The following is a 26542-nucleotide window of genomic DNA, read 5'->3' as shown; positions in this document are numbered from 1 at the left end:
GGCCCAGGTGGGTGGAGAGACGATGACGTCAGACAGGTTCGGCAGGTTGGGTGTCTGCTCTCAGCCTGGGCTCCCGCAAGCTGGAAGCGAGAAACAGGGACAGGACCTTCAGAGACAGCCCACTGAGGGCTGAGTGCATTGCTGGGCTCCTGGAATCTGTGGTGAGGGCAGGCCCCACAACTAATGAGCAACAAATAGCCCCTCAGAAACCCACTGGAGGCCAGGCGAGGGGGCTCACGCCTGTGATCACAGCTCTTTGGGAGGCCTGAGGTCAGGGGTTTGAGACCAGCCTGGCAAACATGGTAAAACCCAGTCTCTATTAAAAATACAAAAATTAGCCAGGTGTGGTGGTGGGTGCCTGTAATCCCAGCTACTTGGGAGGCTGAGGTAGGAGAATCGTTTGAACCCGGGAGGCAGAGGCTGCAGTGAGCCAAGATCATGCCATTGCACTCCAGCTTGGACAACAGAGTGAGACTCCATCTCAAAAAAAAAAAAAAGAAAAAAGAAACCCACTTGGCTTGCTTTTTCTTCAGAGCTCCGGGTCAGGGGGTACACTGGGAGAACCAGAGTAAGGGACATTGGACTAGGGGTGACAGAACACCAGTCACTCGGCTGCAATGCAGAGTTGTGGGAGCTGCATCGTGGCCACAGTAACTTCTGCCCCTCCTTAACAGCCCAGGGCCTGGGATGGGCAGTGTTTCTCATCTTGGGTGGAGCTGGGACTCGAAACCTACCCACTTCTTTGGGATGGGTTCCTTTCTATGGCACTGGGGAAGGGGGCTGGTAGCTCCCTATACATACCTGCTTTAAGGACACTGGATAGGGGGAGAACCTGGGCAGAACCCCAGACAGCTGGGGTGAGTGGTCTGAGTGTAGGAGCAGGATCTGGAGATAAAGGCCTTTGGGAGGTCTGGGTTACTTCTAGTCCCTGTACAGCACCTGAGGCCTCACAGCAAAGGCATCATGTCTACAGAGGGCCTCAGGATCTGGGGAGGGTCTGTGTAAGCACACGAACACCTGGAGGAAGAGGAAAGGAATGGCTCATTCTAGGCTATTGGGGCACCCTCTGAATACCACGAATAGAAAAGGCACTCACTGGGCAGTCGCAGTGGTTCATGTCTGTAAGCCCAGCACTCTGGGAGGCAGGAGGATGGTTTGAGCCCAGTTGGAGACCAGCCTGAGCAACATATTGGGACCTCATCGCTGCAAAAAAAAAAAAAGAACTCAAACCCAAACACACACACACAAAACCCCCCAAAATTATCTAGCACGATGGTGTGTGCCTATAGTCCCAGCAACTCAGGAGGCTGAGGTAGAATTGCTTGAGCCAGGATGTTGAGCCTGCAGTGAGCTGAGATTTTGTGTGTCACTGCATTACAGACTGGGCAACAGAGGGAGACCCTCTCAAAAAAAAAAAAAGACAAGACACCCACCCGCAAAACCTGGAATAAAACAGTGACTTCCCAGGGCCTTTATATTCTCTGGGCAACACAACCCCAGCAGACCCTTGCTTCTCTGAGCCCACTCCCACAGTTTCGCCAATGAGATGGGTAAGACACTATTCTGAGCGGCAGGGTCTAGGTATGGCGTAAGGCCAAGGACTATTTGACCTAACTGCCAAGAACCATTTGATCATGGGAGGTCATGGTGAAGGGGCGGGCAGAAGTCCATCCTTGCAGAGCACGAGGAATCCTAGAAGCAATGCCTGCTTCTCCCTATCTTCTCTGATTCCTCCCAACCAACAAAGCAGCCAAGACACATGACAGGAGTTGAAGTTTATTCTTAGAAAAACAAAGTCCCATCCTCCCGGCATTGTCCCAGAAGGTTCTTCTAGGAGGCCCCGCCCCTCCAAATGGTCATTTTTCTTTTCTGACCCCAGCTTCCACCAATGCCACTAAGATGCTGCAACTTGGGTGAGGGGCTCCTCCAGGTACTGCACCAAAGCCTGGGCCTACAAGAGGGACAACAGAAATCAGTCCCGCACATGGCCAGCCCCTGGGAATCCCAAATCCAGGTCTGCTCCCAGTGCCATAGGGAGCAACCAGCCCCAACCCCCACCTGCTCTTGGGAGCTGGCCCATACCAGAAATGGACTGAGTAGACACGAAGCCTCTAAAAACAGGGTCCTGGTGGGAGCGGACACAGTGAGGGAGCACAAAGGCTGGGCCCAGGGCTGTGGGGGATGGGCATATACACACCTTGGCCTTGAGCATTCCAAAGCCCACGGTCTCCTTGGCATACATACACAGCAGAAGGTTGGCCACTCGGGTGATGGCTACACGGCCCTCCTGGTGGGGGTGATAGGATGGGATGTGATGTTCTGCTTGGCACCCTTGTACCCTCCTTCCCCAAAGGTTTCTCTGGCCCCAGAGAGACTATATTTTTTCCCATGCCCTGGACACAGCAGGAGGTTCAGCAGAAAAGCTTTTGGCCACAGCCCTGGACATGGGGTTCTGAGCCCAGGTTCCAACCTCAGCATAGCCATCTACTAACCATGTTACTCTGGGAAACTTAAGTCTTTCAGAAACTCGGTTTCTCTTTCTGTAACCCCTACCTCATCCCAGTTGGTGAGGGCGCCAATACACATGAAATTTTATATCTGTCAACAGTTGTCCAAATGAGTGATGTTATTACTATGAGCTCACCCCACAGACACTGAGAGGGGCATGGGAGCAGTAACCCAACTGATATTTCTTCTCTTTTCCCATGGTAATGTTTTTCAAACTGCAGGTTTGACCCCACAGTTAGGAGATAAATTAAGAAGGTTGATCAGCGTTAAAAAACAAAAAAGAAGAAATGAAGTATATTACATGTAGTAGGAAAAGTACTGTTTCTCTTTTTTTTTCTTTTAAAGACAGGGTTTCACCATGTTGGCCAGACTGGTCTCAAACTTCTGACCTCAGGTGATCTGCCCGCCTCGGCCTCCCAAAGTACTGGGATTATAGGCGTGAGCCACCGCACCCAGCTGGAAAAGTACTGTTGCTATGAAACTTTTGTTTCAATGGATATATGTGTGTGTTGAGCTCTGACTTAAAATGTCTTTCTTAAAATTTTTTTTCCTTTTTATTTTTTAATTTTTTGTAGAGATGAGGTCTTACTAGGTCACCAAGGCTGGTCTTGAACTCCTGGCCTCAAGTAATCCAAGTAATCCTCCAGCCTCAGTCTCCCAAAGTGTTGGGATTACAGATTACAGGAATAAGGAACTGCACTCAGCTTTTTTTTTTTTTTTTTTTTTGAGATGGAGTTTCACTCTTGTTACTCAGGCTGGAGTGCAATGGCGCGATCTCGGCTCACCGCAACCTCTGCCTCCTAGGTTCAGGCAATTCTCCTGCCTCAGCCTCCTGAGTAGCTGGGATTACAGGCACGCGCCACCATGCCCAGCTAATTTTTTGTATTTTTAGTAGAGACGGGGTTTCACCGTGTTGACCGGGATCGTCTCGATCGCTTGACCTCGTGACCCACCCGCCTCGGCCTCCCAAAGTGCTGGGATTACAGGCGTGAGCCACCACGCCTGGCCTGCACTCAGCTTTAAAAGGTATTTCTTTTTTTATTTTTTAAGACAGAGTTTCACCATATTGGTCAGGCTGGTCTTGAACTCCCGACCTCAGGTGATCCGCCCACCTTGGCCTCCAAAGTGCTTGGATTACAGGCGTGAGCCACCACGCGCGGCCTAAAAGGTATTTCTCTCTTTTTTTTTTTGAGACAGAGTCTCACTCTGTCACCCAGGCTGAAGTGCAGTGGTGCCATCTCAGCTCACTGCAACCTCCACCTCCCAGGTTCAAGTGATTCTCCTACCTCAGCCTCCTGAGTAGCTGGGATTACAGGCACACGCCACCACGCCAGTCTAATTTTTATGTGTGTGTGTATATAAATATATAGATATATATTTTTTTAGATGGAGTCTCACTCTTGTTGCCCAAGCTAGAGTGCAATGGTGTGATCTTGGCTCACTGCAACCTCCACCTCCCGGGTTCAAATGATTCTCCTGCCTCAGCCTCCTAAGTAGCTGGGATTACAGGCGCATGCCACTATGCCTGGCTAATTTTTTGTATTTTTAGTAGAAATGGGGTTTTACCATGTTAGCCAGGCTGGTCTTGAATTCCTGACCTCAGGTGATCTGCCCGCCTCAGCATCCCAGAGTGCTGGAATTACAGGTGTGGGCCACTGCACCCGGTCTAATTTTTGTATTTTTAGTAGAAATGGGGTTTCACCAGGTTGGCCAGGCTGGTCTCGAACTCCTGACCTCATGATCTGCCTGCCTCGCCTTCCCAAAGTGCTGGGATTACAAGCGTGAGACACAGTGCCTGGCCCCTTAAAATGTATTTCTTACGGCTTGGTTGTGGTCAAAACGTTTGAAAGCTATAGTACCAGCTCTAGGCATTCACTAAGAGTCATATGTTTTTTTTTTTTTTTTTTCTTTGGGACGGAGTTTCGCTCTTGTTACCCAGGCTGGAGTGCAACGGCGCGATCTCGGCTCACCGCAACCTCTGCCTCCTGGGTTCAGGCAATTCTCCTGCCTCAGCCTCCTGAGTAGCTGGGATTACAGGCACGCGCCACCATGCCCAGCTAATTTTTTTGTATTTTTAGTAGAGACGGGGTTTCACCGTGTTGACCAGGATGGTCTCGATCTCTTGACCTCGTGATCCACCCGCCTCAGCCTCCCAAAGTGCTGGGATTACAGGCTTGAGCCACCGCGCCCGGCCAGAGTCATATGTTGAACTAATAACATTGGTTGTGCAGGGGGCAGGGGAGAGTAGCAGCTGAGTTACAGCGAAGGCCCTGCCTAGAGAGTTCACTCTCTGGCCCATCTGAAAAAAAAAAAAAGTAAGTTCAACAAATTTTTACTAGGTATTCATTCTACGCCGGGAACCAAGCACTGCACTCTCTGCCTCTCTGACACCATCTCCTAGCCCCTCCTCCATCCATTTTCATGCAACTCCAGCCATACCAACCAACTCTGTTGATCCTTGAGCAGGCATGATTCTGCCTCAAGGCCTTCATACTTGCTGTTCTGTCCAAAATATTCTTCCCCCAGATAGCCACATGGCTTACCACGACCTTTCTTCAGATCTTTGATTAAATGTCACCTTTTCAGTGAGACTGTCTCTGACACATATGCCCAACAAACTCATACTTTCACTTCCCTCCTTTCTTTACATTGCATGTTCAATACCTAACATATTACATATTTTACTTATTTTAAATAATGTGGCCGGGCACAGTGGCTCATGCCTGTAATCCCAGCACTTTGGGAGGCGAAGGCAGGTGGATCACTTGAGCCAAGAATTCGAAACCAGCCTGGGCAACATGGCAAAACCCAGTCTCTGCAAAAAATGCAAAAATTGGCGAGGTGTGGTAGTGCATGCTTGTACTCCCAGCTACTTAAGAGGCAGAGACAGGAAGATCACCTGAGCCCAGGGAGGTCGAGGCTGCAGTGAGCCGTGATTGTATCACTGTTAAGATTTATTAGGCCGGGCGCGGTGGCTCAAGCCTGTAATCCCAACACTTTGGGAAGCCGAGGCGGGTGGATCACGAGGTCAACAGATCGAGACCATCCTGGTCAACATGGTGAAACCCTGTCTCTACTAAAACTACAAAAAATTAGCTGGGCATGGTGGCGCGTGCCTGTAATCCCAGCTACTCAGGAGGCTGAGGCAGGAGAATTGCCTGAACCCAGGAGGCGGAGGTTGCAGTGAGCCGAGATCGCGCCATTGCACTCCAGCCTGGGTAACAAGAGCGAAACTCCGTCTCCAAAAAAAAAAAAAAAAAAAAAAGATTTATTAGGACTGGGGGTTTTGTCTTTCTGTTTGCTATTTTTTCCCTAGTCCTGAGAACACTACAAGGACCTAAATACTTGTTGACTGAACAGATACTAAGAAGTTCACAAGCTAATGGCAACTTCCTGTTTCTGGACTTCATTTTCCCTTCTTTGTAACCATAAGGGGTTGGACTAGGGTCTGGAGACTACCATGGTTCTGAGTGGGTGACGCTGGGATGACAACACTTTGTGTTTGCATGTCATTCTACTGTTTATACCCATTATTTCATTTGATCTTCACAACCAGCCATGAGGGGAGCGGGGAAAGGGAAATTATTGTTTTCTTCTTAGACATGAGGTAAGGAAGCTGAGAGAGGTTAGGCGACTTACCCAAGGTTCCACAACTGATAAGTGGAGGGCTGAGACCAGAACCCAAGTCAGACCTCTCAGGTCCAGGGCTCCTTCCTCACCACCACTTGATGAATAGGGTCCTGCCTATTACAAATGCTGCTGCAGACCAACTCTTAGTAATCTTCCGGAGATACTGTCCCTGCCCCTCCAACCATCCAGGATGGGGTCCGGGTCACCCCCTTGGGATCCCCTTGGGGGGCAGGGGAAGTCTGGCTTCCCTCTCCATACCATGCAGTCCATGAGGATGAATTTGAGATTGTCTTCATTAAACGCTTGGTTCCCGTTCCGGTCGTAGGCGGCCCAGATGTTACTGGCTATGGCCGCAGTGACCCGGGCGTCAGTGTCCCCGTAACCCGAGTAGGCCAGCAGTGATCCCTCGTTATTCAACAGCCTGGTGAGGGGCAGGGAAGGATAACGTTGTGCTCAAGACAGAGAGTAAAACGCCTGGGTTTACAGCCCAAGTCCCACCACTGGCACAGCCAGCAAGGGTCTGGACTTAGTGTGTCCTGGGACGTGCCCTAAGCACCCAGCACACCAGCTTCCCTTTTCCAGAGAGGGGATCTCCCGGCCAGCACCCCCAGCCGCTGACCGCTCTGCCGCCTCCTCCCTTCCTGGCAATCCTTCCCCACCCCTCACTGAGGGAGCCGCGCGCAGCCCAAATGCGGCGCTCGCCGCTCGGGTCCGTGGTCCGCACTCACAGGGTGCTCTGGACTCCTCCAGTGTTGGCTTGGCTTAGCACCTGGGTTAAAGCCTTGGGGCGCAACATGCCTACGGCTTCTAACCCTGGGCTTTTGCACCCAGATCCTCCGAGTTGCCTCCCGCAAGCCGCTGCCTGCTGCTTCCCGTAGTCCCGTGGGCCTGCCTCGGAACGCCCTGGGAGTTGTAGTTTCCTCGCCTGGCTATTGTAGTTCCGACTCAACGCCCCACCCCGCCGCGGGCGGCTCTGGGAATCGTAGTTCCTTGTGGCCTCGCGAGGCACCCTGGGAACTATAGTTCGCCTTTCCAGGCTGACCACGCGGTTGTCGGGGGCAAAAAGAGCGGGAGTGAAAGGACAGCGGCAGCACTGGAAGGACATTTAACTCCTTAGGGGAGAAAGGAGTCCATGTGTCCGCTTGGTAGTCCACGATTCAATAATTAGACTACATCCTTATATTTGTCGGGCACGCCTTTGGATACTTTCAAAACAGTTTTCTCCGTTATGCACAATTCTGTGCGATGAGGCGAGGGGTACTGTTATTATTATCTTGAGGAAACCAAGGCTCAGAAAGGCTACGCAGCCAAAACCCAGCTCCCTGGAACCATTCTTAATAGACCAGTTAGGCCGTGACCCTCGGAGCTACAAGGTCACTCCCAGAGCTGAGATCCTAAGTGGACTTACTTGGTGGGAAAACCCAACCTCCAAGTCGGGAAAGGCCCCTGGCCTGGAAAGGACTTGGGGCTTCCAAGACAGACCAAGTTATCACAGAGAACGGAGATAAAGCGGCGACACAGAAAGTCCTTTGTCCCGGAGCGGAGTTAGACGCGGAGGGGGCGGGGAGGCTTTGGGCTGGAAAGGACCGCGGCAAGGCTCAGGCGGGCCGCGTTGGGCCGCAGTCTCCCCAAGGAGTCCGTCCCCGCCCCCGCAGTGAAGGGCATGCCCCTCCCCTTGCCCAGAGCCCCCCGCAGGGGCCCCTGCCTGGCGAGTCCCGGGCCTGGCTCCGGACCCGGGGCTCGGCCCTGGGCGGACCCCGCTGCAGTGGCCCCCCCAGTCCGCCCGGGGCGCTGTGGCTGCGGCTGGTCCGGAGGGGGCGGCAAAGCCTCGGGGAGGGGAGGGGAGAGGAGGGGAGGAAGGGGAGAGGTGGAGAGAGGGGAGTGTTGAAGGCGCTGGAGCCGATCCGGGCTGGCCGGGCGGGCGGGGAGGAGGAGGAGCTGGACGGGCTGGCGGGCGGCCGGGTGGCGGCGGCGGCATGGCGGAGCCGAGCGGGGCCGAGACGAGGCCCCCCATTCGGGTCACCGTCAAGACCCCCAAGGACAAGGAGGAAATTGTAATCTGCGATCGAGCCTCGGTCAAGGAGGTAGTACGGCTGGCGGGGGGCGGAGGGAGCGCGGAGGAGGGGTCTGTGAAGAGATGGGGGGCCTCCCTGAGGGTCTGGCGTCCCGGAGGGCCCCGCAGGGGAGGGCGAGGGCCAGCTGGGACTCCGAGGAGCTGGAGGGAGGGAGAGGCGGGTAGGGGGCGCCCTGCGAGGGGAGATCTAGGGGAGCGTGGCGCGTGTTGAGGGGCGGGTTTTGCCTTGTGGCCTGGGCTGGGGGCGTGGTGGAGAGTGAGGAGGGGACACTTTGCACCGGGAAGAGGGAAGGACCCTGGGTTTGAAGGGAGTGTGCCGGAGTGGAGGCCGGGGCAGGGTGCTAACCGAGAGAACCGGCCGGGGGCTGGCGAAGAGCGCCGGCGCCTACTCCGTGCCTCAGAGAACGCCCAGTGTTCTCTGAGCGGCGGGGCTGTCGGGGGAGGATTTCCCTGTGCCCAGATCCTTCCCACTCTTTCAAATCGACGTGGTTACATTTGGTTCTCAGCTCTTCTGAGATTTACACGGTGTGCAGTAGGTGCTCAATAAAATCTTGTTGAATGAGGGACTGTTGCCTGTGTTCGCCACCCCCTGTGGCCACTCCATAATTTCACATAGGCGGGGCTTAAGACAGGCCATCTGGTTGGAAGAGAGGGATCTGGAAGCTGCCTCTGCTTAACAAGTGCACTGTTTTTTCTTAAAGTGTGTGTTGTGTTGTGTTGTGTTGTGTTGTTGTGTTGTGGAGGGGCTGATAGAATTTGGGGAGTCTAACTCCATTTTTTCTCCTTCCCTAACCACAGAGAATTACTAAATTTCAGAATTTAAATACCGTACTGTTCCTTGCAAAGCCGAATTTGAAAACGGCTTTCATTGAGAGGTAGTGTGTTTAGTTGAGAGCCTGGACTTTGTCAAGCTTTGAGTTCTGGTCTGCCTGGGGCAAGTTACCTTACCTCGCTGATTCTTTGAGGCTGGCGTGGTAGCTCATGCCTGTAATCTCAGCACTTTGGGAGCCAAGCCTGGTGATCACCTGAGGTCAGGAGTTCAAGACCTGCCTGGCCAACATGGTGAAGCCCCATCTCTACTAAAAATACAAAATTAAGCCGGGCATGGTGGTGCGTGCTTGTAGTCCCAGACACTCGGGAGACTGAAGCAGGAGAATCACTTGCACCCGGGAGATGGAGGTTTCAGTGAGCCAAGATTGCACCACTGCACTCCAGCCTGGGTGACAGAGTGAGACTCTGTCTCAAGATAAAAACAACAATAAATAAAATGAAGATAATAATTAATATACTAGATCTTTAACTCATGCATAGGTAGTGCTCAGTAACTGGCATCTATTTGTTGTAGTTGTTACAAGAACACTGGGAATAGAGAGGAGAGAAAATTGGGTCTCAGAAGGCTAAAGGTTCAAGGCTGTTAACCGAGTTGAGACGGGGGTGGGGAGGCTGCCCTGTCTCACAGAGAACTAGGTGGAGGGACTTAAACTGGGAGGCAGATAGCAGCAAGGGCTTTCTAGGGTGGGAGACAAGAGTCTCTCACTGGTCCATCTCCTTTGTTAAGAAAGGAGATGCGCCGGGCGCGGTGGCTCACGCCTGTAATCCCAGCACTCTGGGAGGCCGAGGCGGGTGGATCACGAGGTGAAGAGATCGAGATCATCCTGGTCAACATGGTGAAACCCCATCTCTACTAAAAATACAAAACATTAGCTGGGCATGGTGGCGCGTGCCTGTAATCCCAGCTACTCAGGAGGTTGAGGCAGGAGAATTGCCTACCCAGGAGGCGGAGGTTGTGGTGAGCCGAGATCGCACCATTGCACTCCAGCCTGGGTAACAAGAGTGAAACTCTGTCTCCAAAAAAAAAGAAAGGAGATGCTTATTACAGCTGGAGGAATGGGGTTGAGACCACAGAAAGGACTTCCCATGACTAGAGATGAGAGCAAGAGAGTACAGAAGCTGTTGAAGAAGAGTCAGGGTCCCTGGTAGGGGGAGTCCGGGCAGCCTCCACAGTGACCTCTGCCTCTTGATTACAGTTCAAAGAGGAAATCTCCCGGAGGTTTAAGGCTCAGCAGGATCAGCTGGTCCTGATCTTCGCAGGCAAGATCCTCAAGGATGGGGACACACTGAACCAGCACGGAATCAAGGACGGGCTCACTGTCCATCTGGTCATCAAGACCCCTCAGAAGTAAGTTCAGGAGCAGAGCAGATCCAGCTTCTCACTGGGCCTCCCAATCTGATACTTTCTCACTCATTGCTTAGCTGTACCCAGAAGGCCTAAGCTGAGGCCCTGGCAGGTAGCTCCTAGATGAATATGATCTCATCTCTAGGGGAGGAGAAGCTGATTTACCACTCCCAGAATGCTCTGAAGACAGATAATACTAGCTCCTTTCTCTCTCTCCCTGGTTTACTGACTGCCCCTCAGCCATCACCTGGCCCCAGCCTCAGGGCTGCTCAGGAGGAGGCTTGGGTTAAAACAGTAGTCCCACAGCAAGCACAGAGACTGTCCCGGTACCTTCCCTCTTCTAGTGCTCACTCCAACTAGGATTCTCCTTTCTCTGTCCTCAGAGCTCAAGATCCAGCTGCTGCCACTGCTTCCTCCCCCTCCACACCTGACCCTGCCTCAGCACCCTCCACCACACCTGCTTCACCCGCCACCCCTGCACAGCCCTCCACCTCTGGCAGTGCCTCTTCGGATGCTGGCGGTGGAAGCCGGAGGAGCAGTGGTGGGGGGCCCTCTCCAGGGGCTGGGGAGGGACCCCCCAGTGCTACTGCATCGATACTGTGTAAGCCCTCAGAGAGGAGAACACAATCTTGTTTGGGGTTGGGAGTTGGGGAAAGCCTAGAGGAGGGAGAAGCATGGTTCCTGCCCCTGGTCTGATGGGGATAGGGGACTCCATAGAGTTCCAGACATTGATACTTGATTCAAGCTGGGAAGGAAACTAGTCTGAGGAGTTCCCAGAGGTGGGGACAATGGCTAAGAGTTAGGAGTGAGGGGAGAAACGGCATTGGGGATGTGGAGAACCCTGGGTAAAGAGAGTGGAAGACCCTGTGAGTCTGGGGAAAAGTTGGATCCAGCAGTAGCCAGATGGGCTACTCATTCAACAGACCATTGCTTGTTGCCTTCTGTCTGCTCAGTTCTGGGTTTGGCACAGCCTCAGCCTTCAGAGAGGTCTCAGCCTTGTAGGCTCACATTTTTTTGCCAACAGTGGATCACTGTGGGAGTGACTGGAAGAGGGACATGTGAGAAGCATTTGGGGCCTGTCATGGAGACCTGAATTCAGTGGCTCTGGCTAGGAGAGGAATGGGCTCTTGTGGCAGACTGTGACCCTGCCCCCTTCCTACAGCTGGCTTTGGGGGCATCCTGGGGCTGGGCAGCCTGGGCCTGGGCTCTGCCAACTTTATGGAGCTGCAGCAGCAGATGCAGAGGCAGCTGATGTCCAATCCTGAGATGCTGTCACAGATCATGGAGAACCCCCTGGTCCAGGATATGATGTCGAACCCTGACCTGATGCGTCACATGATCATGGCCAACCCCCAGATGCAGCAGCTGATGGAGCGGAACCCCGAGATCAGCCACATGCTCAACAACCCTGAACTCATGAGGCAGGTGGGTATGAGAGGGCTGGAGAGCTGGAGGACACTGGTGCCCAGCCATGCCCTGCCCAGCCTTTCCTTCCTTGACCTACATTGATTGGTCCACTCGTGTATTCAGCAGTTTTGAACACTGGAGGTACAGCGATGAAAAGACAGGCCTAGCTTTTCAGGAATTCCAGTGTCGAAGGGAAGTGGGACAGTTAAACTGGCAATTAGCATACCGTGTGGTCAGTGCTATTGTAAGGAAAATCACAGGATCCCCTAGGAGCATGGAGAAGAACTCCTGACCCTACCCTGGGGCTTAGAGGAGGAATGTCACCAAGAAGAAATGTCACCAAGCTGAGACCCAAAGGAGGAAGACAACCAGGGGAAAAAATAGAGCAGAGCATTCAGGGCCTAGGGACAGCACATATAAAGGCTTGGGAGTGAAAGATGGTAGGTTGTCTGGGGAGCACTGTGGCTGGACAGGGCCCAGTGGAGAAGGCAGACCCAGGGGACACTGTTGTGATGTTGCTCTTTGGGAGTTCCATCTCATGGTTCGCTCCACCAGAGGACCAAGATAGATGATCTTCCCAGCAGAGCTGTGGACACCAGTGCTGGACTCACCAGAAGATAACTTCTATAAGGTCAAGGATTTGTGAGTGTTTTGTTCACTGTCTAGAATGCTGCCTGGTGCACAATAGTCACTTAGTCAATATTTATTGAATGAATGAATTACAGGACAAGAAATCAGAGTTCTGTGAGGCTAGGCATATCCGTTATAAAGGTGTCTTAGAAGAGGCAAGTGTGGAGCAGATTTGGGAAGAAGGAGAGGGGAGGTATTCCAAGTTGGATGGCAACAAGAAGTAGTTACGCTCATTTTTCTGTGATGAACTCCCCTGGGGTTGATACAGGTCACCCCTTACTGAGAATGAGCCATTGGCTCCATAGAAGGAAGCCCCCATCCTCCGTGTTTCTCAAGGTTCAGGCAGGCCAAAGACTTGGGGGTGGGGATTAGAGGGCGTCAGTAGCTTTATCCCAGCTTGAATCCTTTCCTTCCCCAACTTGCAGTCATTTACCAGGAATCACAGTATGGTCTTAGATCGACCAACCTGGTTTGAACACTATCTTCACTCAGTGACTGTGTGTTCCAGGCCAGCAAGTCAGTTAACATCTCTGAGCCTATTTGCTCATCTGCAAAATAGGAACAGAAATTGGTTATTGTGGAGTTTACATGACTTGAATTCTGTAAACTACTTGGCCCTATGCCCATATGTAGTAGGTGCTCAGTAGATGTTAATTTTCTCTTCTGCCTCCTCCCCTTTCTTTCTGTGTCCCTTCTGACTCAGTTTCCTTGTGCTCCCTGACATTTCTTTGGACATTCTGAGCCTAAGGGAGGGAAGCTGCTGCCCTCACTTCAACTGGGATCATTGTCCTCAACTAGAAAAAGCCAGCCAAAATACCCACAGGGAAACAAGGTTGGAGCCAAGATTACAGAAGAGGAAGGAAGTCCAGTTCACTGTACTCCCTGTCACTGTGGGGTAGTTCCAGGGCCCTGGTCCTCATCCTGACACAGACCCCCCTTCTGAAGACCCACCCTTTTCCTAGTTTGGTGCTCCTCTGGCTCCGGGGCCCATCTTGTCTCTCTCCCTTCTCAGACAATGGAGCTTGCTCGGAATCCAGCCATGATGCAAGAGATGATGCGGAACCAAGACCGGGCCCTGAGCAACCTCGAGAGCATCCCTGGAGGGTATAATGCCCTCCGGCGCATGTACACAGACATCCAGGAGCCCATGTTCAGTGCTGCTCGGGAACAGGTGGGATCAAGGGCCAAGGTAGTGGGGTCAGGCTGTCTGGGCTCAAGATTCCCTACCCCCACCCCAGGAAAACCTGGGTCTGCTCTTCTTTCTTTCCCCAGTCCCCTGAGGGGTGGGCCTTGGCTTGAAGGCAGTTCTCAAAATTGCATATCCGGGGATGGTCCGACTTGGCATGGACCAAAGATAAGCAGAGGTCCTTGTGAAAGTGGGTGAGGTATAGCAGACACAGAAATTGACATTGTTTGAGAAACTTCTTGTACCAGGGGCTCAAAGGTCACGTGGCAGGCCTGAGGTCAGACGCCAGCCCTGATACAGCATGTCTCAAGTATGGTCTGTGGATCCCCTGCATCAGGATCACCTGGGGAGCTTGTTAATAATGGGAATCTTGGTCCCCACCTTTGAGCTACTTATTGAATCCGTTTCTAGGGTTGGGCACCAGGATTATGCACTTTAAAATATGCTTTATGATTCCTATTCAAGTACATGCAAAAAAATAGATAAAAATCTAGCATCTTTAAAATCAATGTTGCTCTAACATGTTGCAATATATAATTTCAATGCCCTTTTGTTTTTTTAAAAAAAAATTTAATTTTACGTTAAACACATTCTCTGTCTATATATTTGAAAATTCATATAACTTGATCAAGACAGTTGTAGGTGAGCAAAAAGAAAAAATAAAAAACCAAAAAAAAAAAGAAGGAAAATTCAAAAGTTACACAAAGTAAACAAGAGTATTCAAAAAAAATATATGAAAATGTATATAGGCCAAAAAAAGATTTACAGAAGGAACCCCTCTGTTTCCATCTCCCAGCCACCTCTTTTCTACCAGTAGAAAAGAGGTGGTAACATTAGTTACCCGGTGGTAACTAATGTTAGTATTTTTTATATTTTCCTAGACATATTTAATATTTGCAAATAAGGTAGAGCTGTAGCCTTCACAAACGCCTCTCCTCTCCTCTCCGTTTTTTCTCTCTGGAGGTAACGACTATGCTGAAGATGGAGTTTATCATTCTGATTGTTTTATTACCTGTGTATATGTCTGTAAACATGTCTATATTATCATATTTTTAAATATGAGGTGGTATCATGCTGGTCTTACTTTAATTTGCTTTTTTGCTTTTTTTTAACAGATAAGGTCTCACTCTGTTGCCCAGGCTGGAATGGCACAAGCACAATCATAAACTCACTCCAGCCTCCACCTCTGGGGCTCAAGCAGTCCACCCACCACTTTGGCCCCCCAAAGTACTGGGACTATAGGCCTGAGCCATCACACCCAGCCGAGTGTGTCTTTCGCTGATTCTATTCTGATCCACTGGTCTGTTTGTCTGCCCCTACTATGATGTCACATTATGTTAATTAGGTGTTGGTATCTGGTAGAGTGAATCCCCACCTGCACCCCCACTCCTCAGCATCACCTTGGTTTTTACCGGCATTGCTCATTCAAGTTTTAGAAACTGCTTGTAGGGATCAACTTTTTATTTATTTTTTTTTTTTGAGACAGAGTTTCACTCTTGTTACCCAGGCTGGAGTGCAATGGCGCGATCTTGGCTCACCACAACCTCCGCCTCCTGGGTTCAGGCAATTCTCCTGCCTCAGCCTCCTGAGTCGCTGGGATTACAGGCACGCGCCACCATGCCCAGCTGATTTTTTGTAGTTTTAGTAGAGACGGGGTTTCACCATGTTGACCAGGATGGTCTCGATCTCTTGACCTCGTGATCCACCCGCCTCGGCCTCCCAAAGTGCTGGGATTACAGGCGTGAGCCACCGCGCCCGGCTAACTTTTTTTTTTTTTAAGAAATGGGGTCTCACTCTGTCTTTCAGGCTTGAGTGCAGCAGCTCGATCATAGCTCACTGTAGGCTCCAACCCTGGGCACAAGCCATCCTTCTGTCCCAGCCTCTCAAGTAGCTGGGACTATAGGCATGTGGCACCATACCAAGCTAATTAAAAATTTTTTTTGTTGAGATGGGGTCTCCCTGTGTTGCTCAGGCTGACCTCAAATTCCTGGTCTCAAACAATCCTCCCATCTTAGCTTCCCAACATGCTGGGATTACAGATATTGAGCCACTGCACCTGTCCTGAAAATTTTTTTAAATCAAAGTACTGCATGCACCTGATAAAGAAAAATCAATAGTTGAAAAAATGCTTATATGAAGTACTCCCGTGAATTCTGATGCACACTAAGTTATGAGAACCCCTCTTGGCATCAGCAACCTGGGTTCACATACGTGCTTCATCATTTTCTTTCTCTCTCTTTCTTTCTTTCTTTTTTTTTTTTTTTTGAGATGGAGTCTCACTCTGTCACCCAGGCTGGAGTGTAATGGCATGATCTCTGCTCACTGCAACCTCCATCTCCCAGGCTCAAGCAATTCTCCTGCTTTAGCCTCCAAAGTAGCTGGGATTACAGGTGCCCACCACCACAGCTGGCTAATATTTTGTATTTTTAGTAGAGATGGGGTTTCACTATGTTGGCCAGGCTGGTCTCGAACTCCTGACCTCGTGATCCACCCGCCTCAGCCTCCCGAAATGCTAGGATTACAAACGTGAGCCACTGCCCAGCCTGCCCTGCCTTGTCTTGCCCCATGCCCCCTGTGCCCTGCCCTGCCCTGCCTAATACTGAGAAACTTTAAAAATGTTTAATTCATTTAAAAATGACAATTTATTACAAGTTGGTGGGGTGCAGTGGCTCACACCTGTAATCCCAACATTTTGGAAGGCTGAGGTAGATGGATCACCTAAGGGCAGGAGTTTGAGACCAACCTGGCCAACATAGCAAAACCCCATCTCTACTAAAAATACAAAAATTAGCTGGGCATGGTGGTGGGTGCCCGTCGTCCCTGCTACTCAGGAAGCTGAGGCAGGAGAATCGCTTGAACCTGGGAGGCAGAGGAACAAATTTATTACAAGTTAACATAAATAACATTCTTTTGTAAAATAACTTTATTTTCCAAAACCAAACTTTAGAGGAAAGTGTGGCCTTGTTTTACATTTTTGCAGTCCTCTTTGATGTTTGGCTTACTATAAGACAGCTGGTTCTCAGATCAGCATTCAGTTTGCAATGTCACATGCCATGTAGGCTTTGGAAAACTCCACTGTGTCCTCATGAGAGAATAAGAGTTACAAGGGCAAATTAATGTCTTAGAATTATGAAAACGGCCAGGTGCAGTGGCTCATACCTGTAATCCCAGCACTTTGGGAGGCCGAGGCAGGCGGATCACCTGAGGTCGGGAGTTCTAGACCAGCCTGACCAATATGGAGAAACCCTGTCTCTACTAAAAATATAAAATTAGCTGGGTGTAGTGGCACATGCCTATAATTCCAGCTACTCAGGAGGCTGAGGCAGGAGAATTGCTTAAACCGGGAGGCAGAGTTTGCAGTGAGTCAAGATCATGCCATTGCACTCCAGCCTGGGCAAAAGAGCAAAACTTCATCTCAAAAAAAAAAAAAAAAAATTATGAAAACAATTCTAACCCTTGCAGGGGTCCCAGGACCACACTTTGAGAACTGTTGTATTAGGGGAGCATTATAAGCATTAAAATAAAGGTGTCAGGCACATAGTAGGTGCTCAATAAATGGTGGTGGTTATCATTGTGGATAGTTCAGGAAAAGAGATTTTATCCTTAGAGTGTACCAGGAAGAACAAAGAGGGGCCCAAAACAGAGTGGGGTGAAGTGCTAGGCAGGTGTGAGAACAGGAAGTCAAACAGGGACAGGGGCTGAAGCCATGGAGCACGAACTCTGGCCTGTGAGCTCTGTTATCTGAACAGGCATCTGGTAAGGTGAAGGAAACCCAGCTCAGAGTAGGAGAATCCTTGGTCAGCCCCGGTCCCCATGACCCAATTTGAATAAACAGGAAAAGCAGCTCAATTATGAAGTTCTATGGTGGGGAGGGGCTGAAGTGGGACCACCTGGGAACTCAGGAGAGGCACTGCTGAGCTTTTAAGACCACGAGAAAGGCTGAGTAGGGAAACTGAGCCTGGGACTCCCTCAGCCAGAGCTCTGTCCTAGATGCTGGAGGAAAGGAGGTTCTGGTGTTGCCTTTGGGCAGCACACCATCCCATGGGGTATGGACCTGAGGTATCCTGGAGAACACAGTGAGGAGCCTGGTGGGATGAGAGGGACCAGAGGTAAACTGAGGCCTGTTCAGCTGAAGCAGCTAGTGTACAGAGGTAGGCTTTGGGGTGGGAGGGGTAGACCTAGAGAAGGCATCTTCTGTCCGAGGTATATTCTGCAAGGGGATGGCCATTGTGGTGTGCCTAGATGGACAGAATGACAGGTAGGGGGCCGGACGCGGTGGCTCACACCTATAATCCCAGCACTTTGGGAGGCCGAGGCAGGTGGATCACGAAGTCAGGAGATTGAGACCATCCTGGCCAACATGGTGAAACCCTGTCTCTACTAAAAATACAAAAACTAGCTGGGTGTGGTGTCTTATGCCTGTAATCCTAGGCTGAGGCAAGAGAATCACTTGAACCAGGGAGTCGGAGATTGTAGTGAGCTGAGAATGCGCCGCTGCACTCCAGCCTGGATGACAGAGTGAGACTCCGTCTCAAAAAAAAAAAAAAAAAAAAAGAAATGCCAGGTAGGGAAACTGTGGAGTGAGGGAAAGGTTCTGGAGAGTTAGGATTAGTCCAAGGAGGCTGGGGAAAAAGATCTGGGTTCAAGTAGAGAGCCAGGTTTGACAGCCCACTCCCTTTAAACCGTAGTTACTTATTGAGCACCTACTAGTGTCAGGGCTGGGAGTCCAAAGGCAAATCTGACATTGTCTCTGCCCCTTGAGGTACAGGAAAACAAATATTTTGCTATACAGTGGGAAAAGCATGTGTAAAGTGCGGTGGGTTACATAGGAGATGATTAGAGACCAAATATTGAAAGCCACCAGCAGGGATGGGAAGTTTTCAATTTTCTCAGGGGTTCAGTTATCTAGCCACTAGCATCAGCTAGCTCCCATCCTGTGGAGAAGCTATCCATTGCAGGGCAAAGAACTGAACTCAGGACCTCCAAGGTCTTAAATCTCTCTTCCTTTTCTGGGGAAGGGGAGGCAATTAAGTGAGAGGAGAGAAAGGGCCTAGCCCTTGTCCCTGGATTTGTTTCAGTCCTTAACCCGAAACCTTTCCCTCCTCCCAGTTTGGCAACAATCCCTTCTCTTCCCTGGCCGGGAACTCCGACAGCTCATCCTCCCAGCCTCTGCGGACTGAAAATCGAGAGCCCCTCCCTAACCCCTGGAGCCCCTCGCCCCCCACCTCCCAGGCCCCCGGGTCCGGTGGGGAGGGCACCGGAGGATCGGGGACCAGCCAGGTGCACCCGACAGTCTCGAACCCCTTTGGGATCAATGCGGCTAGCCTGGGGTCAGGTATGTCCTAGGGTGGAAGGAGCTTAGTGGGGTCACCAGGGCAGCCCCTCTGCCCCAGGACTGAGTGGGGTTGATACTGCTTCAGGATTTTGAAGACAGAGGTGAGACTTTTGAGGCCACAGAGCGGCTCTGCGGTCTGGGATAGTGGCCTCGCTCTTTGGAGGCTGAGGGCTGGTTCTGGCCATGTCCTGATACCCCTGGGAGTGACCTAAGTAATGGCTCATGTGTAAACCAGGCCCCACCTCCTAAGCTTCATGAGCACCTCTGGTATTACCCAGTATAAAAGGGTCAGACTGCTGTGGGGAGAGGGGGCTGGAGAGGAATCAAGGCAGACCTGGGGAGAGGCAGATGTGAGGCTGGGGGAAAGGGACGCGCAGGGCTTGCCATGTACAGAAGAACAGGTTATACACTGCACGACCCTAGGGGATGCCCCATTTATCTGGACTATGACTGTACACATGGCCTGGGGGATGTCTTCAGCAGGTGCCCTAATTTCTCTGCACTCTGGGGCATATCTTGATTGGGAAATTTCCTTCCCTCTGTGTGTTTCAGTTTCGTTATTTGTAAAATAAGGACTATAACTTGATCCATGGTTTTAAAATTGTGCTCCTGTGTCCTGAAAGGGTCTTCATCTCCAGGATGAGGAAGGACCCAGTGGGAGAGGCTCCAGGCCTCCTATCCCAGCTCCAGCCAGACCATTACCATACTTGGTATCTGAGCGAGCTTTGGCATGAGGAAAGGGTCTCTGCTGCTAAGACAAGTTTGATCTAGATAACGTTCAATCATTTCTTTCCAAAGCGGACATAATTTGAGCTTATGGCAGGAACTGTCCAGAGGAGCATAAATCAGGCCTAGTTCCTAGCTGGCTCATCCTTAGCGAGTCCATGGAAAAGGGGCTAGGCCAAAGCAGGGCAAGATGACCTTGGAGTTAGGAGAGTTGGATTCATGCCACAGTCCTAGGGTGCCCACTGGACCATTGCCTTTCTGAGTTGTGTAGCCATCCGGTGTCTGAAGTAAGGTAGATTGAAGTGAGGCCTTCGGTTTCCATCTGGACCCTTTCTCTCCTGTTTTCTTTTTTCCACCTTGTCCTAGGGATGTTCAATAGCCCAGAAATGCAAGCCCTCCTCCAGCAGATCTCTGAGAACCCACAGCTGATGCAGAACGTGATCTCAGCGCCCTACATGCGCAGCATGATGCAGACACTTGCCCAGAACCCCGACTTTGCTGCTCAGGTACCAAACAGCATGAGGAGAGTGTTGCTGGGGAGAGGGTTCCCCCTGGTTAGGGACAGTTTCTCGTGATCAAAACACTGTGGAGCTAGACTGCCTGGGTTTGCATCCCAGGCCCTGCCACTTCCCAGCTGTGTAAGCTAAGCACGTTATTTAGCCTCCCAGTTTCTTCATCTGTAAAATGATAACAATAGTTCCTACCTCCTAGAGTTGTGAGGATTAAGTGAGTTAATACACGTTAAGTGCCTAAAACACGGCGTGTAACAAAGTAAGCTCTATGTACCTGGAAATGTTAGCTTCATCAGACCCAGGGCTGAACAGCCCGACTCCTCATACTCTTCACTGTCCAGAGCGTATTTCCATTTCCTCTCACTGTCCCACTTAGGAGATCCCTGGAGAAGCTGGCCAGATTTCCTACAGTGGTAGGGGGTGCCCAGGGAGTCTGAGGCTGTGGGGAAATGCTTAGGGTGGAAAGGCCCAGGTCTCCCCCTACTACCTTCACCCTGGCAGATGATGGTGAATGTGCCGCTCTTCGCGGGGAACCCCCAGCTGCAGGAGCAGCTCCGCCTGCAGCTCCCAGTCTTCCTGCAGCAGGTGAGTGAGGAGCCTAGATGGGTGGAAGCTGAGGGCAAGGGGTAGGCCCTGAAGCCCAATGGGTGGAGATGAAGTCGGGGCAGAGCTTGTCTCTGGACTCCTGGTTGAGGCTATCTCCTCTTTCCTGCCACCTCCCGATGCCTTTCTCTGCTTATTTCCCACCAGATGCAGAACCCGGAGTCACTTTCCATCCTTACCAATCCCCGAGCCATGCAGGCATTGCTGCAGATCCAGCAGGGACTACAGACCCTGCAGACCGAGGCCCCTGGGCTGGTACCCAGGTGAGGGCAGGGGGACAGGCGGGCAGCAAGGTTCTGGCAACTCCTCCCCTTCAGCTCTTCTCTCTGCCGCTCTCTCAGCACCTTTGTGTCTGAGGGTCTGTTTTCCTGTTTCTTCCAACTGCTTCTCCTTCTGGATCTTATGTTCTCATCCCTTTCTTGGATGCCATCTCCTACCTCTTGGTCTGTCTTGCCTACAGCCTTGGCTCCTTTGGGATGTCCCGGACCCCAGCACCCTCAGCAGGCAGCAATGCTGGGTCTGCGCCTGAGGCCCCCACTTCCTCGCCAGCCACGCCAGCCACATCTTCTCCAACAGGGGCTTCCAGCGCCCAGCAGCAGCTCATGCAGCAGATGATCCAGCTTTTGGCTGGAAGTGGAAACTCACAGGTACATGAGGCAGTGGGGACAGGTGCTGGGACCACCACTTGGATCCTGGGAGGTTTCAGGGGAAGCAGTAGAGTAGAGGCGGTAGGGCAAGCTTGGGAATCTGCCACATTGTAGCCTTGGGCAGGTTACTGATCCTCCCTGAGCTCAGTTTGTGCAAATGTAAAATAGAGATGAGCAGAGTAAGGATACTTACCGTGCGTCACGTACTGTTCTAAATGCTCTAAGTATCAGAGCTCGTTTACCACACTCCTCACAACAGCCTCGGGAGAAAGCGATTATTATTTCTGTGTTAAAGAGGAGGGAGACTGAGGCCCAGAAAGGTTAAGTGGTTTGCTCACTTACATAGCTAGTAGATAAGAAAACCGAGACCCAAACCCAGGCATTCCACCTCCAGAATTCACACTGTGCCCATTTCTGCTTATATCAAAGGATCCTATTGATAATTAAAGCAGCCCCCATCTCTGAGACTCTGGGGAGGGGGACTTTGTGAGGTGAGGTAACCAAAGCCCTGGGAAAGTCAAGGCCAGCAGCTAGCAGGAGGGGCAGGGATGACCTGCCTCGAGTGAGCCTCTTAACCCTTCTCTGACCTCTGACTCATTTGGAAAAGCCATTCAACCAAAAGGTATGTTTACCCAGCTTTGTGCAAAGCACAAGAGCTAGACTAGGTGGTCTCCAGTCCAAGTCCAACCCTAGTTAGATTCTGTGGACTGTGAAGAGAAGCAACATGGAGCACTGGAAAGAGCTTTTTCTTTTTTTGGGGATGAACTTTTGCTCTTGTTGCCCAGGCTGGAATGCAGTGGAGCGACCTCAGCTCACTGTAACCTCTGCCTCCTGGATTCAAGTGATTCTCCTGCCTTAGCCTCCCTAGTAGCTGGGATTGCAGGCATGCACCACCACACCCAGCTAATTTTTTGTATTTTTAGTAGAGAAAAGGTTTCGCTATGTTGTCTAGGCTGGTCTCAAACTCCTGACCTCAGGTGACCCACCTGCCTTGGCCTCCCGAAGTGCTGGGGTTACAGGCGTGAGCCACCACACCCAGCTGGAAAGGGCTTTTATACTGCAAGTCAGGGGGCCTTGGCAACTGACTTGCTTTCTGACCCCAGGCAAGCCCTGTCTTTCTCCGGATCTAACATTCCTCCCTTCAACACCAGGTGGACAGTGCTTTCTGGACTCTTTCTAGTTCATAATCTAGGCTTGTGCTCTCTAAACACCCCTTGGGCATACATTTACGGGAGATATTTAGAGGAATGACAAGAATGAAAAGCCACGCCAGGAACGTGGCTCATGCCTGTAATTCCAGTGCTTTGGGAGGCCGAGGCAGGATTGCCTGAGGCCCGGAGTTTGAGACCAGCCTGGGCAATGCAGGTAGACCCAGCCTGTAAAAATTTTTTTAAAGGGCTGGGCACAGTGGCTCACACCTGTAATCCCAGCACTTTGGGAGGCCAAGGTGGGTGAATCACTTGAGGTGAGGAGTTCAAGACCCACCTGGCCAACATGGTGAATTCTCATCTCTACTAAAAATACAAAAATTAGCTGGCCTTGGTGCCATGTGCCTATAATCCCAGTTACTCAGGAGGCTGAGGCAGGAGAATCGCTTAACCCCAGGAGGCAGAGGTTTCAGTGAGCCAAGGTCATGCCACTGCACTCCAGCCTGGGGAACAAGACCAAAACTCTGCCTCAAAAAAAAAAAAAAAAAAAAAAAAATAGGGTAGTGGCTTATGCCTGTAATCCCAGCAGTTACAGAGGCCAAGGCAGGAGGATTACTTGAGACTAGCCTGGGCAACATAGCAAGACCCTGTCTCTACTTTCTTTATTTTTTACTTTATTTTAATTTTATTTTTTTGAGATGGAGTCTCACTCTGTCCCCCATGAGTACAATGGCGCAATCTCAGTTCACGGCAACCTCTGCCTTCTGGGTTCAAGCAGTTCTCCTGCCTCAGCCTCCCTAGTAGCTGGGACAACAGGCTCCTGACACCATGCCCAGCTAATTTTTGTATTTTTAGTCTCAGCATATTACTGTGTTGGCCAGTCTGGTCTCAAACTTCTGACGTCTGGTGATCCACCTGCCTGAGCCTCCCAAAGTGCTGGGATTACAGGCACGAGCCACTATGCCTGCCGTTTTTTTTTTTTGTTTTTTTTGTTTTTTTTTTTTTTTCAGGCTGGAGTGCAGTAGTAGCGTGATCTAGCTTACTGCAACCTCCGCCTCCCAGGTTCAAGCGATCTTACACCGCAGGCTCCCGAGCAGCTGGGACTACAGGTGTGTGCCACCACACCTGGGTAATTTTTTGCATTTTTAGTAGACAGGGGGTTTTGCTGTGTTGGGCAGGCTGGTCTTGAACCCCTGACCTAAGGTGAACTGCCAGTCTTGGCCTCCCAAAGTGCAGGGATTATAGGTGTGAGCCACCGTGTCTGGCCAAAAAAATTTTTTTTTAATTAGCTGGGCATGGTGGTATACACCTGTAGCCCCAGCTCAAACTTCTGACCTCAGGTGATCTGCCCACCTCAGCCTCCCAAACTGCTGGGATTACAGGCATAAGCCACCGTACCCGGTCGGGAAGGGCTTTTATACTGCAAGTCTTGGCGACTAACTTGCTCTGTGACACCAGGCAAGTCCTGTCTTTCTCTGGATTGAACATTCTTCCTTTCAACACCAGCTGGACAGTCTTGCATTTGCATACGCAATCTTACGATCCATCCCTAAGGTGTCCTAGCCTTTATATTCTCCATTCTCATTCTAGCAGTTATTCCTCTTCTTCACATATAGGGAGGTTAAGACGGGAGGATCTCTTGAGCCCAGGAGATAGAGGCTGCACTGAGCTCTGATTCCTGCCACTGTATTCCAGCCTGGGTGCAAGACCTATTTCAAAAGAAAGGAAATACTTCTCTTTTATAAATAAATGGTTGTTGATCAGTGAAACAAAATTAAATTGCTTTTTAACTAGGACCCTCCTCTGGCCTTTCATATGGCTGTACGTGTGATGACTGTTAGGAGGGGCTTGGAGGTCATGATAAGCATGCATCTTATTTGACCACAGAGCATTTGGCTTTTGGAGTGCCTGTTAACATCTCCAGTGTTCATGGAAAGCATTGAGGACTATACGCTGATCTAGGCTTATCAGTTACCTTGAAATTCTAAAAAAGATATCCACCTGCCTTATTATTACACAGTTATTTAGGACTTGGGACCTAGGCTCCTGGGCCCCCATTTGCAGCTCATCTTCCCTATCTTGATTGACTCTGAGGATATTAGAGAAGTCCTGCTGGTCTTAGAAACCCTTCATTGGAATAGGGGCCCCAAGATTGGTCCTGTGCCTACTACACAAGGCCTGTCCCCTCCAGGTGCAGACACCAGAAGTGAGATTTCAGCAGCAACTGGAGCAGCTCAACTCCATGGGCTTCATCAATCGTGAGGCCAACCTGCAGGCTCTGATTGCCACAGGAGGGGACATCAACGCAGCTATTGAGAGACTGCTGGGCTCCCAGCTCTCCTAATCCCTCGGCCCATGCCTCCTGCCTCTCCCTTCCCTCGATGTCAGCGTTTGGTTCCTCTGTCAGCCCTTCCCCTCTGCCGCTTGTCATCCCTTCCGTCTTCTCCCTCATCCTCTCCAAACAGCAGGGTGACTTTAGAGGCATGGGCTCCAACCCTTAGCTCTGTCTGAGAATTATGGTTTTATCGCTACATCTCTAACAGAATCTTCTCTCCTGGACTCCTTGAGCAGAGCTACTTAAACAGTTTTTGCAGTTTCACTGATTGACCCTACCTCCTTGCCCGGCACCACCTTTTGCAGTCTTTAAACTTGCAGTGGTGGTGCAGAGTCAAAGGAGGAACCTTTGAGTCTCATTTACTGGAACACAGTCTTCCATTTATACCACTAGGGTTTTGTCTTATGTTTACTTTTGGTAACTCTCTTCCTCCTTTTTCTCGCTAGCCCCCACCCCTAGCCCAACCAGTGCTAGAATTTCTCGCTCTGAAGGAGGAGCAGGTGAAATAGGTGGTAATTTTCCTCCTCAGCCCCTATTCTGGTCACTTCATTCAGCACTTTTTCGTGGGCACTGTTGGGAATTCCAGGGTAAGGAGGAAGATTCCTGTTCTCTCTCTCTGAAGAGGGAGATGAGACAGCCCTCTGGACAGTAATGAACAAACCCTGGACCAGCCCCGGGGAAATTGGTGCGAAAAAGAAGGGAATGAGGTTATTCAGAGGAAGGGAATAGGGGACGCAGCCTGAGTAAAAGCCTTGGAAGTTGGAATTAACAGTGGGGAACAGAAGCACCCATAGGTCTTTTAGGCAGAAGAATCCAGACCCAAGCTGGCAGAAGAGACTTAGAGATGCTAATGGATTTGAACTGAAGAAAAGGGCTCAATGCAGCTGAGCACCATGCCCCACAAGGGGTCATATTGGCTTCATTTCCTCATATACATGTGCTTATATGCATGCACACATTTCCATGGACGCAGGACTTGCCTGTGTCCCCAGGCACCAGTAATCTGAGCCCTCCTCAAAGGACATGAAGGGGATTGGGGTCTGAACAGTAGGGAAGTGCGTGTGTATGCACACATGTTGGTGAGAAGTGGATGATTTGTTGGTTTCCAATTCAGAGTGCTCCCACCACCAGAGACAAGTGGGTAAAAGCATCAGTCCATTGCAGGAATACATATCCAGGAGAGCTAGGTCCCTTGGGCCTCTGGCTGCTGGTTAACCCAGAGGTAGTTTGGGTACCCCTTCTGAAGCTGTCAGGGCTGTTACTAGCACCCTCATCACCCGTCACTGCCTTGTGGGAATAGTAGAGGGTTTATTTCCCTCCAGGCCAGAGAGTTTTCTTTGAGGAAGGAGAGGAGAGGGTGGCAATGATGCCTTTGATCTGGAATTGGACATTGCTCTGTCAGAGCACAGAGGAGGCTCATATCACCTCTTCCCTCTGCTACTTGGCCCAGCTGCTTGGAGGACCAACCCCACGGCTGAGAATATGACGGCAAGAGGAACAGAGCTTGCTCCAAGTGGGAAAGGGTCCCAAGCAGTCCAGAGAGGATGTCCATGTGGCTTTCCCTCCCTGCCTCCCCCAGCTCCCACACTGGCCTTTGTAAATAAATGGTGTGGTCTTTGTTGTGA

The 26542-nt window shown here is 50.9% G+C and overlaps 2 protein-coding genes across 2 annotated transcripts; one reads left to right on the top strand and one right to left on the bottom strand.

Moving 5' to 3' along the window:
- Positions 1-1758: 1758 nt before the first annotated feature.
- Positions 1759-7120, bottom strand: LAMTOR2 (late endosomal/lysosomal adaptor, MAPK and MTOR activator 2). The gene is made up of 4 exons (XM_032260607.1): positions 6867-7120; positions 6397-6559; positions 2198-2287; positions 1759-1951 (listed from the first exon to the last, which is right to left on the bottom strand). Exons 1-4 carry the CDS (start codon positions 6932-6934, stop codon positions 1895-1897), a joined length of 378 nt encoding a protein of 125 aa, XP_032116498.1. The 5' UTR covers positions 6935-7120; the 3' UTR covers positions 1759-1894.
- A 967-nt stretch (positions 7121-8087) lies between these two features.
- Positions 8088-26542, top strand: UBQLN4 (ubiquilin 4). Its single transcript, XM_032260606.1, has 11 exons — positions 8088-8222; positions 10240-10391; positions 10772-10989; positions 11551-11813; positions 13438-13596; positions 18721-18946; positions 20039-20178; positions 20686-20769; positions 20935-21050; positions 21248-21434; positions 24774-26542. Exons 1-11 carry the CDS (start codon positions 8115-8117, stop codon positions 24924-24926), a joined length of 1806 nt encoding a protein of 601 aa, XP_032116497.1. The 5' UTR covers positions 8088-8114; the 3' UTR covers positions 24927-26542.

This window comes from Sapajus apella, unplaced genomic scaffold (assembly GCF_009761245.1).
Source record: "Sapajus apella isolate SASKATOON/1434 unplaced genomic scaffold, GSC_monkey_1.0 scaffold119, whole genome shotgun sequence".
Classification (NCBI taxonomy): domain Eukaryota; kingdom Metazoa; phylum Chordata; class Mammalia; order Primates; family Cebidae; genus Sapajus; species Sapajus apella.
The sequence above is the reverse complement of the archived record's forward strand: the minus strand, read 5'-3'. Positions and strand labels throughout refer to the sequence as shown.

Coding starts and splice junctions, on each gene's coding strand:
- LAMTOR2 (XM_032260607.1), bottom strand. CDS start 6,934: ATGTTGCGCCCCAAGGCTTTAACCCAGGTGCTAAGCCAAGCCAACACT. Junction 6,560..6,866: donor GGAGGAGTCCAGAGCACCCT/GTGAGTGCGGAC, acceptor GCCCCTCACCAG/GCTGTTGAATAACGAGGGAT. Junction 1,952..2,197: donor TTGGAATGCTCAAGGCCAAG/GTGTGTATATGC, acceptor TCCCTCTTGTAG/GCCCAGGCTTTGGTGCAGTA.
- UBQLN4 (XM_032260606.1), top strand. CDS start 8,115: ATGGCGGAGCCGAGCGGGGCCGAGACGAGGCCCCCCATTCGGGTCACC. Junction 10,990..11,550: donor TGCTACTGCATCGATACTGT/GTAAGCCCTCAG, acceptor CCCTTCCTACAG/CTGGCTTTGGGGGCATCCTG. Junction 11,814..13,437: donor ACCCTGAACTCATGAGGCAG/GTGGGTATGAGA, acceptor CTCCCTTCTCAG/ACAATGGAGCTTGCTCGGAA.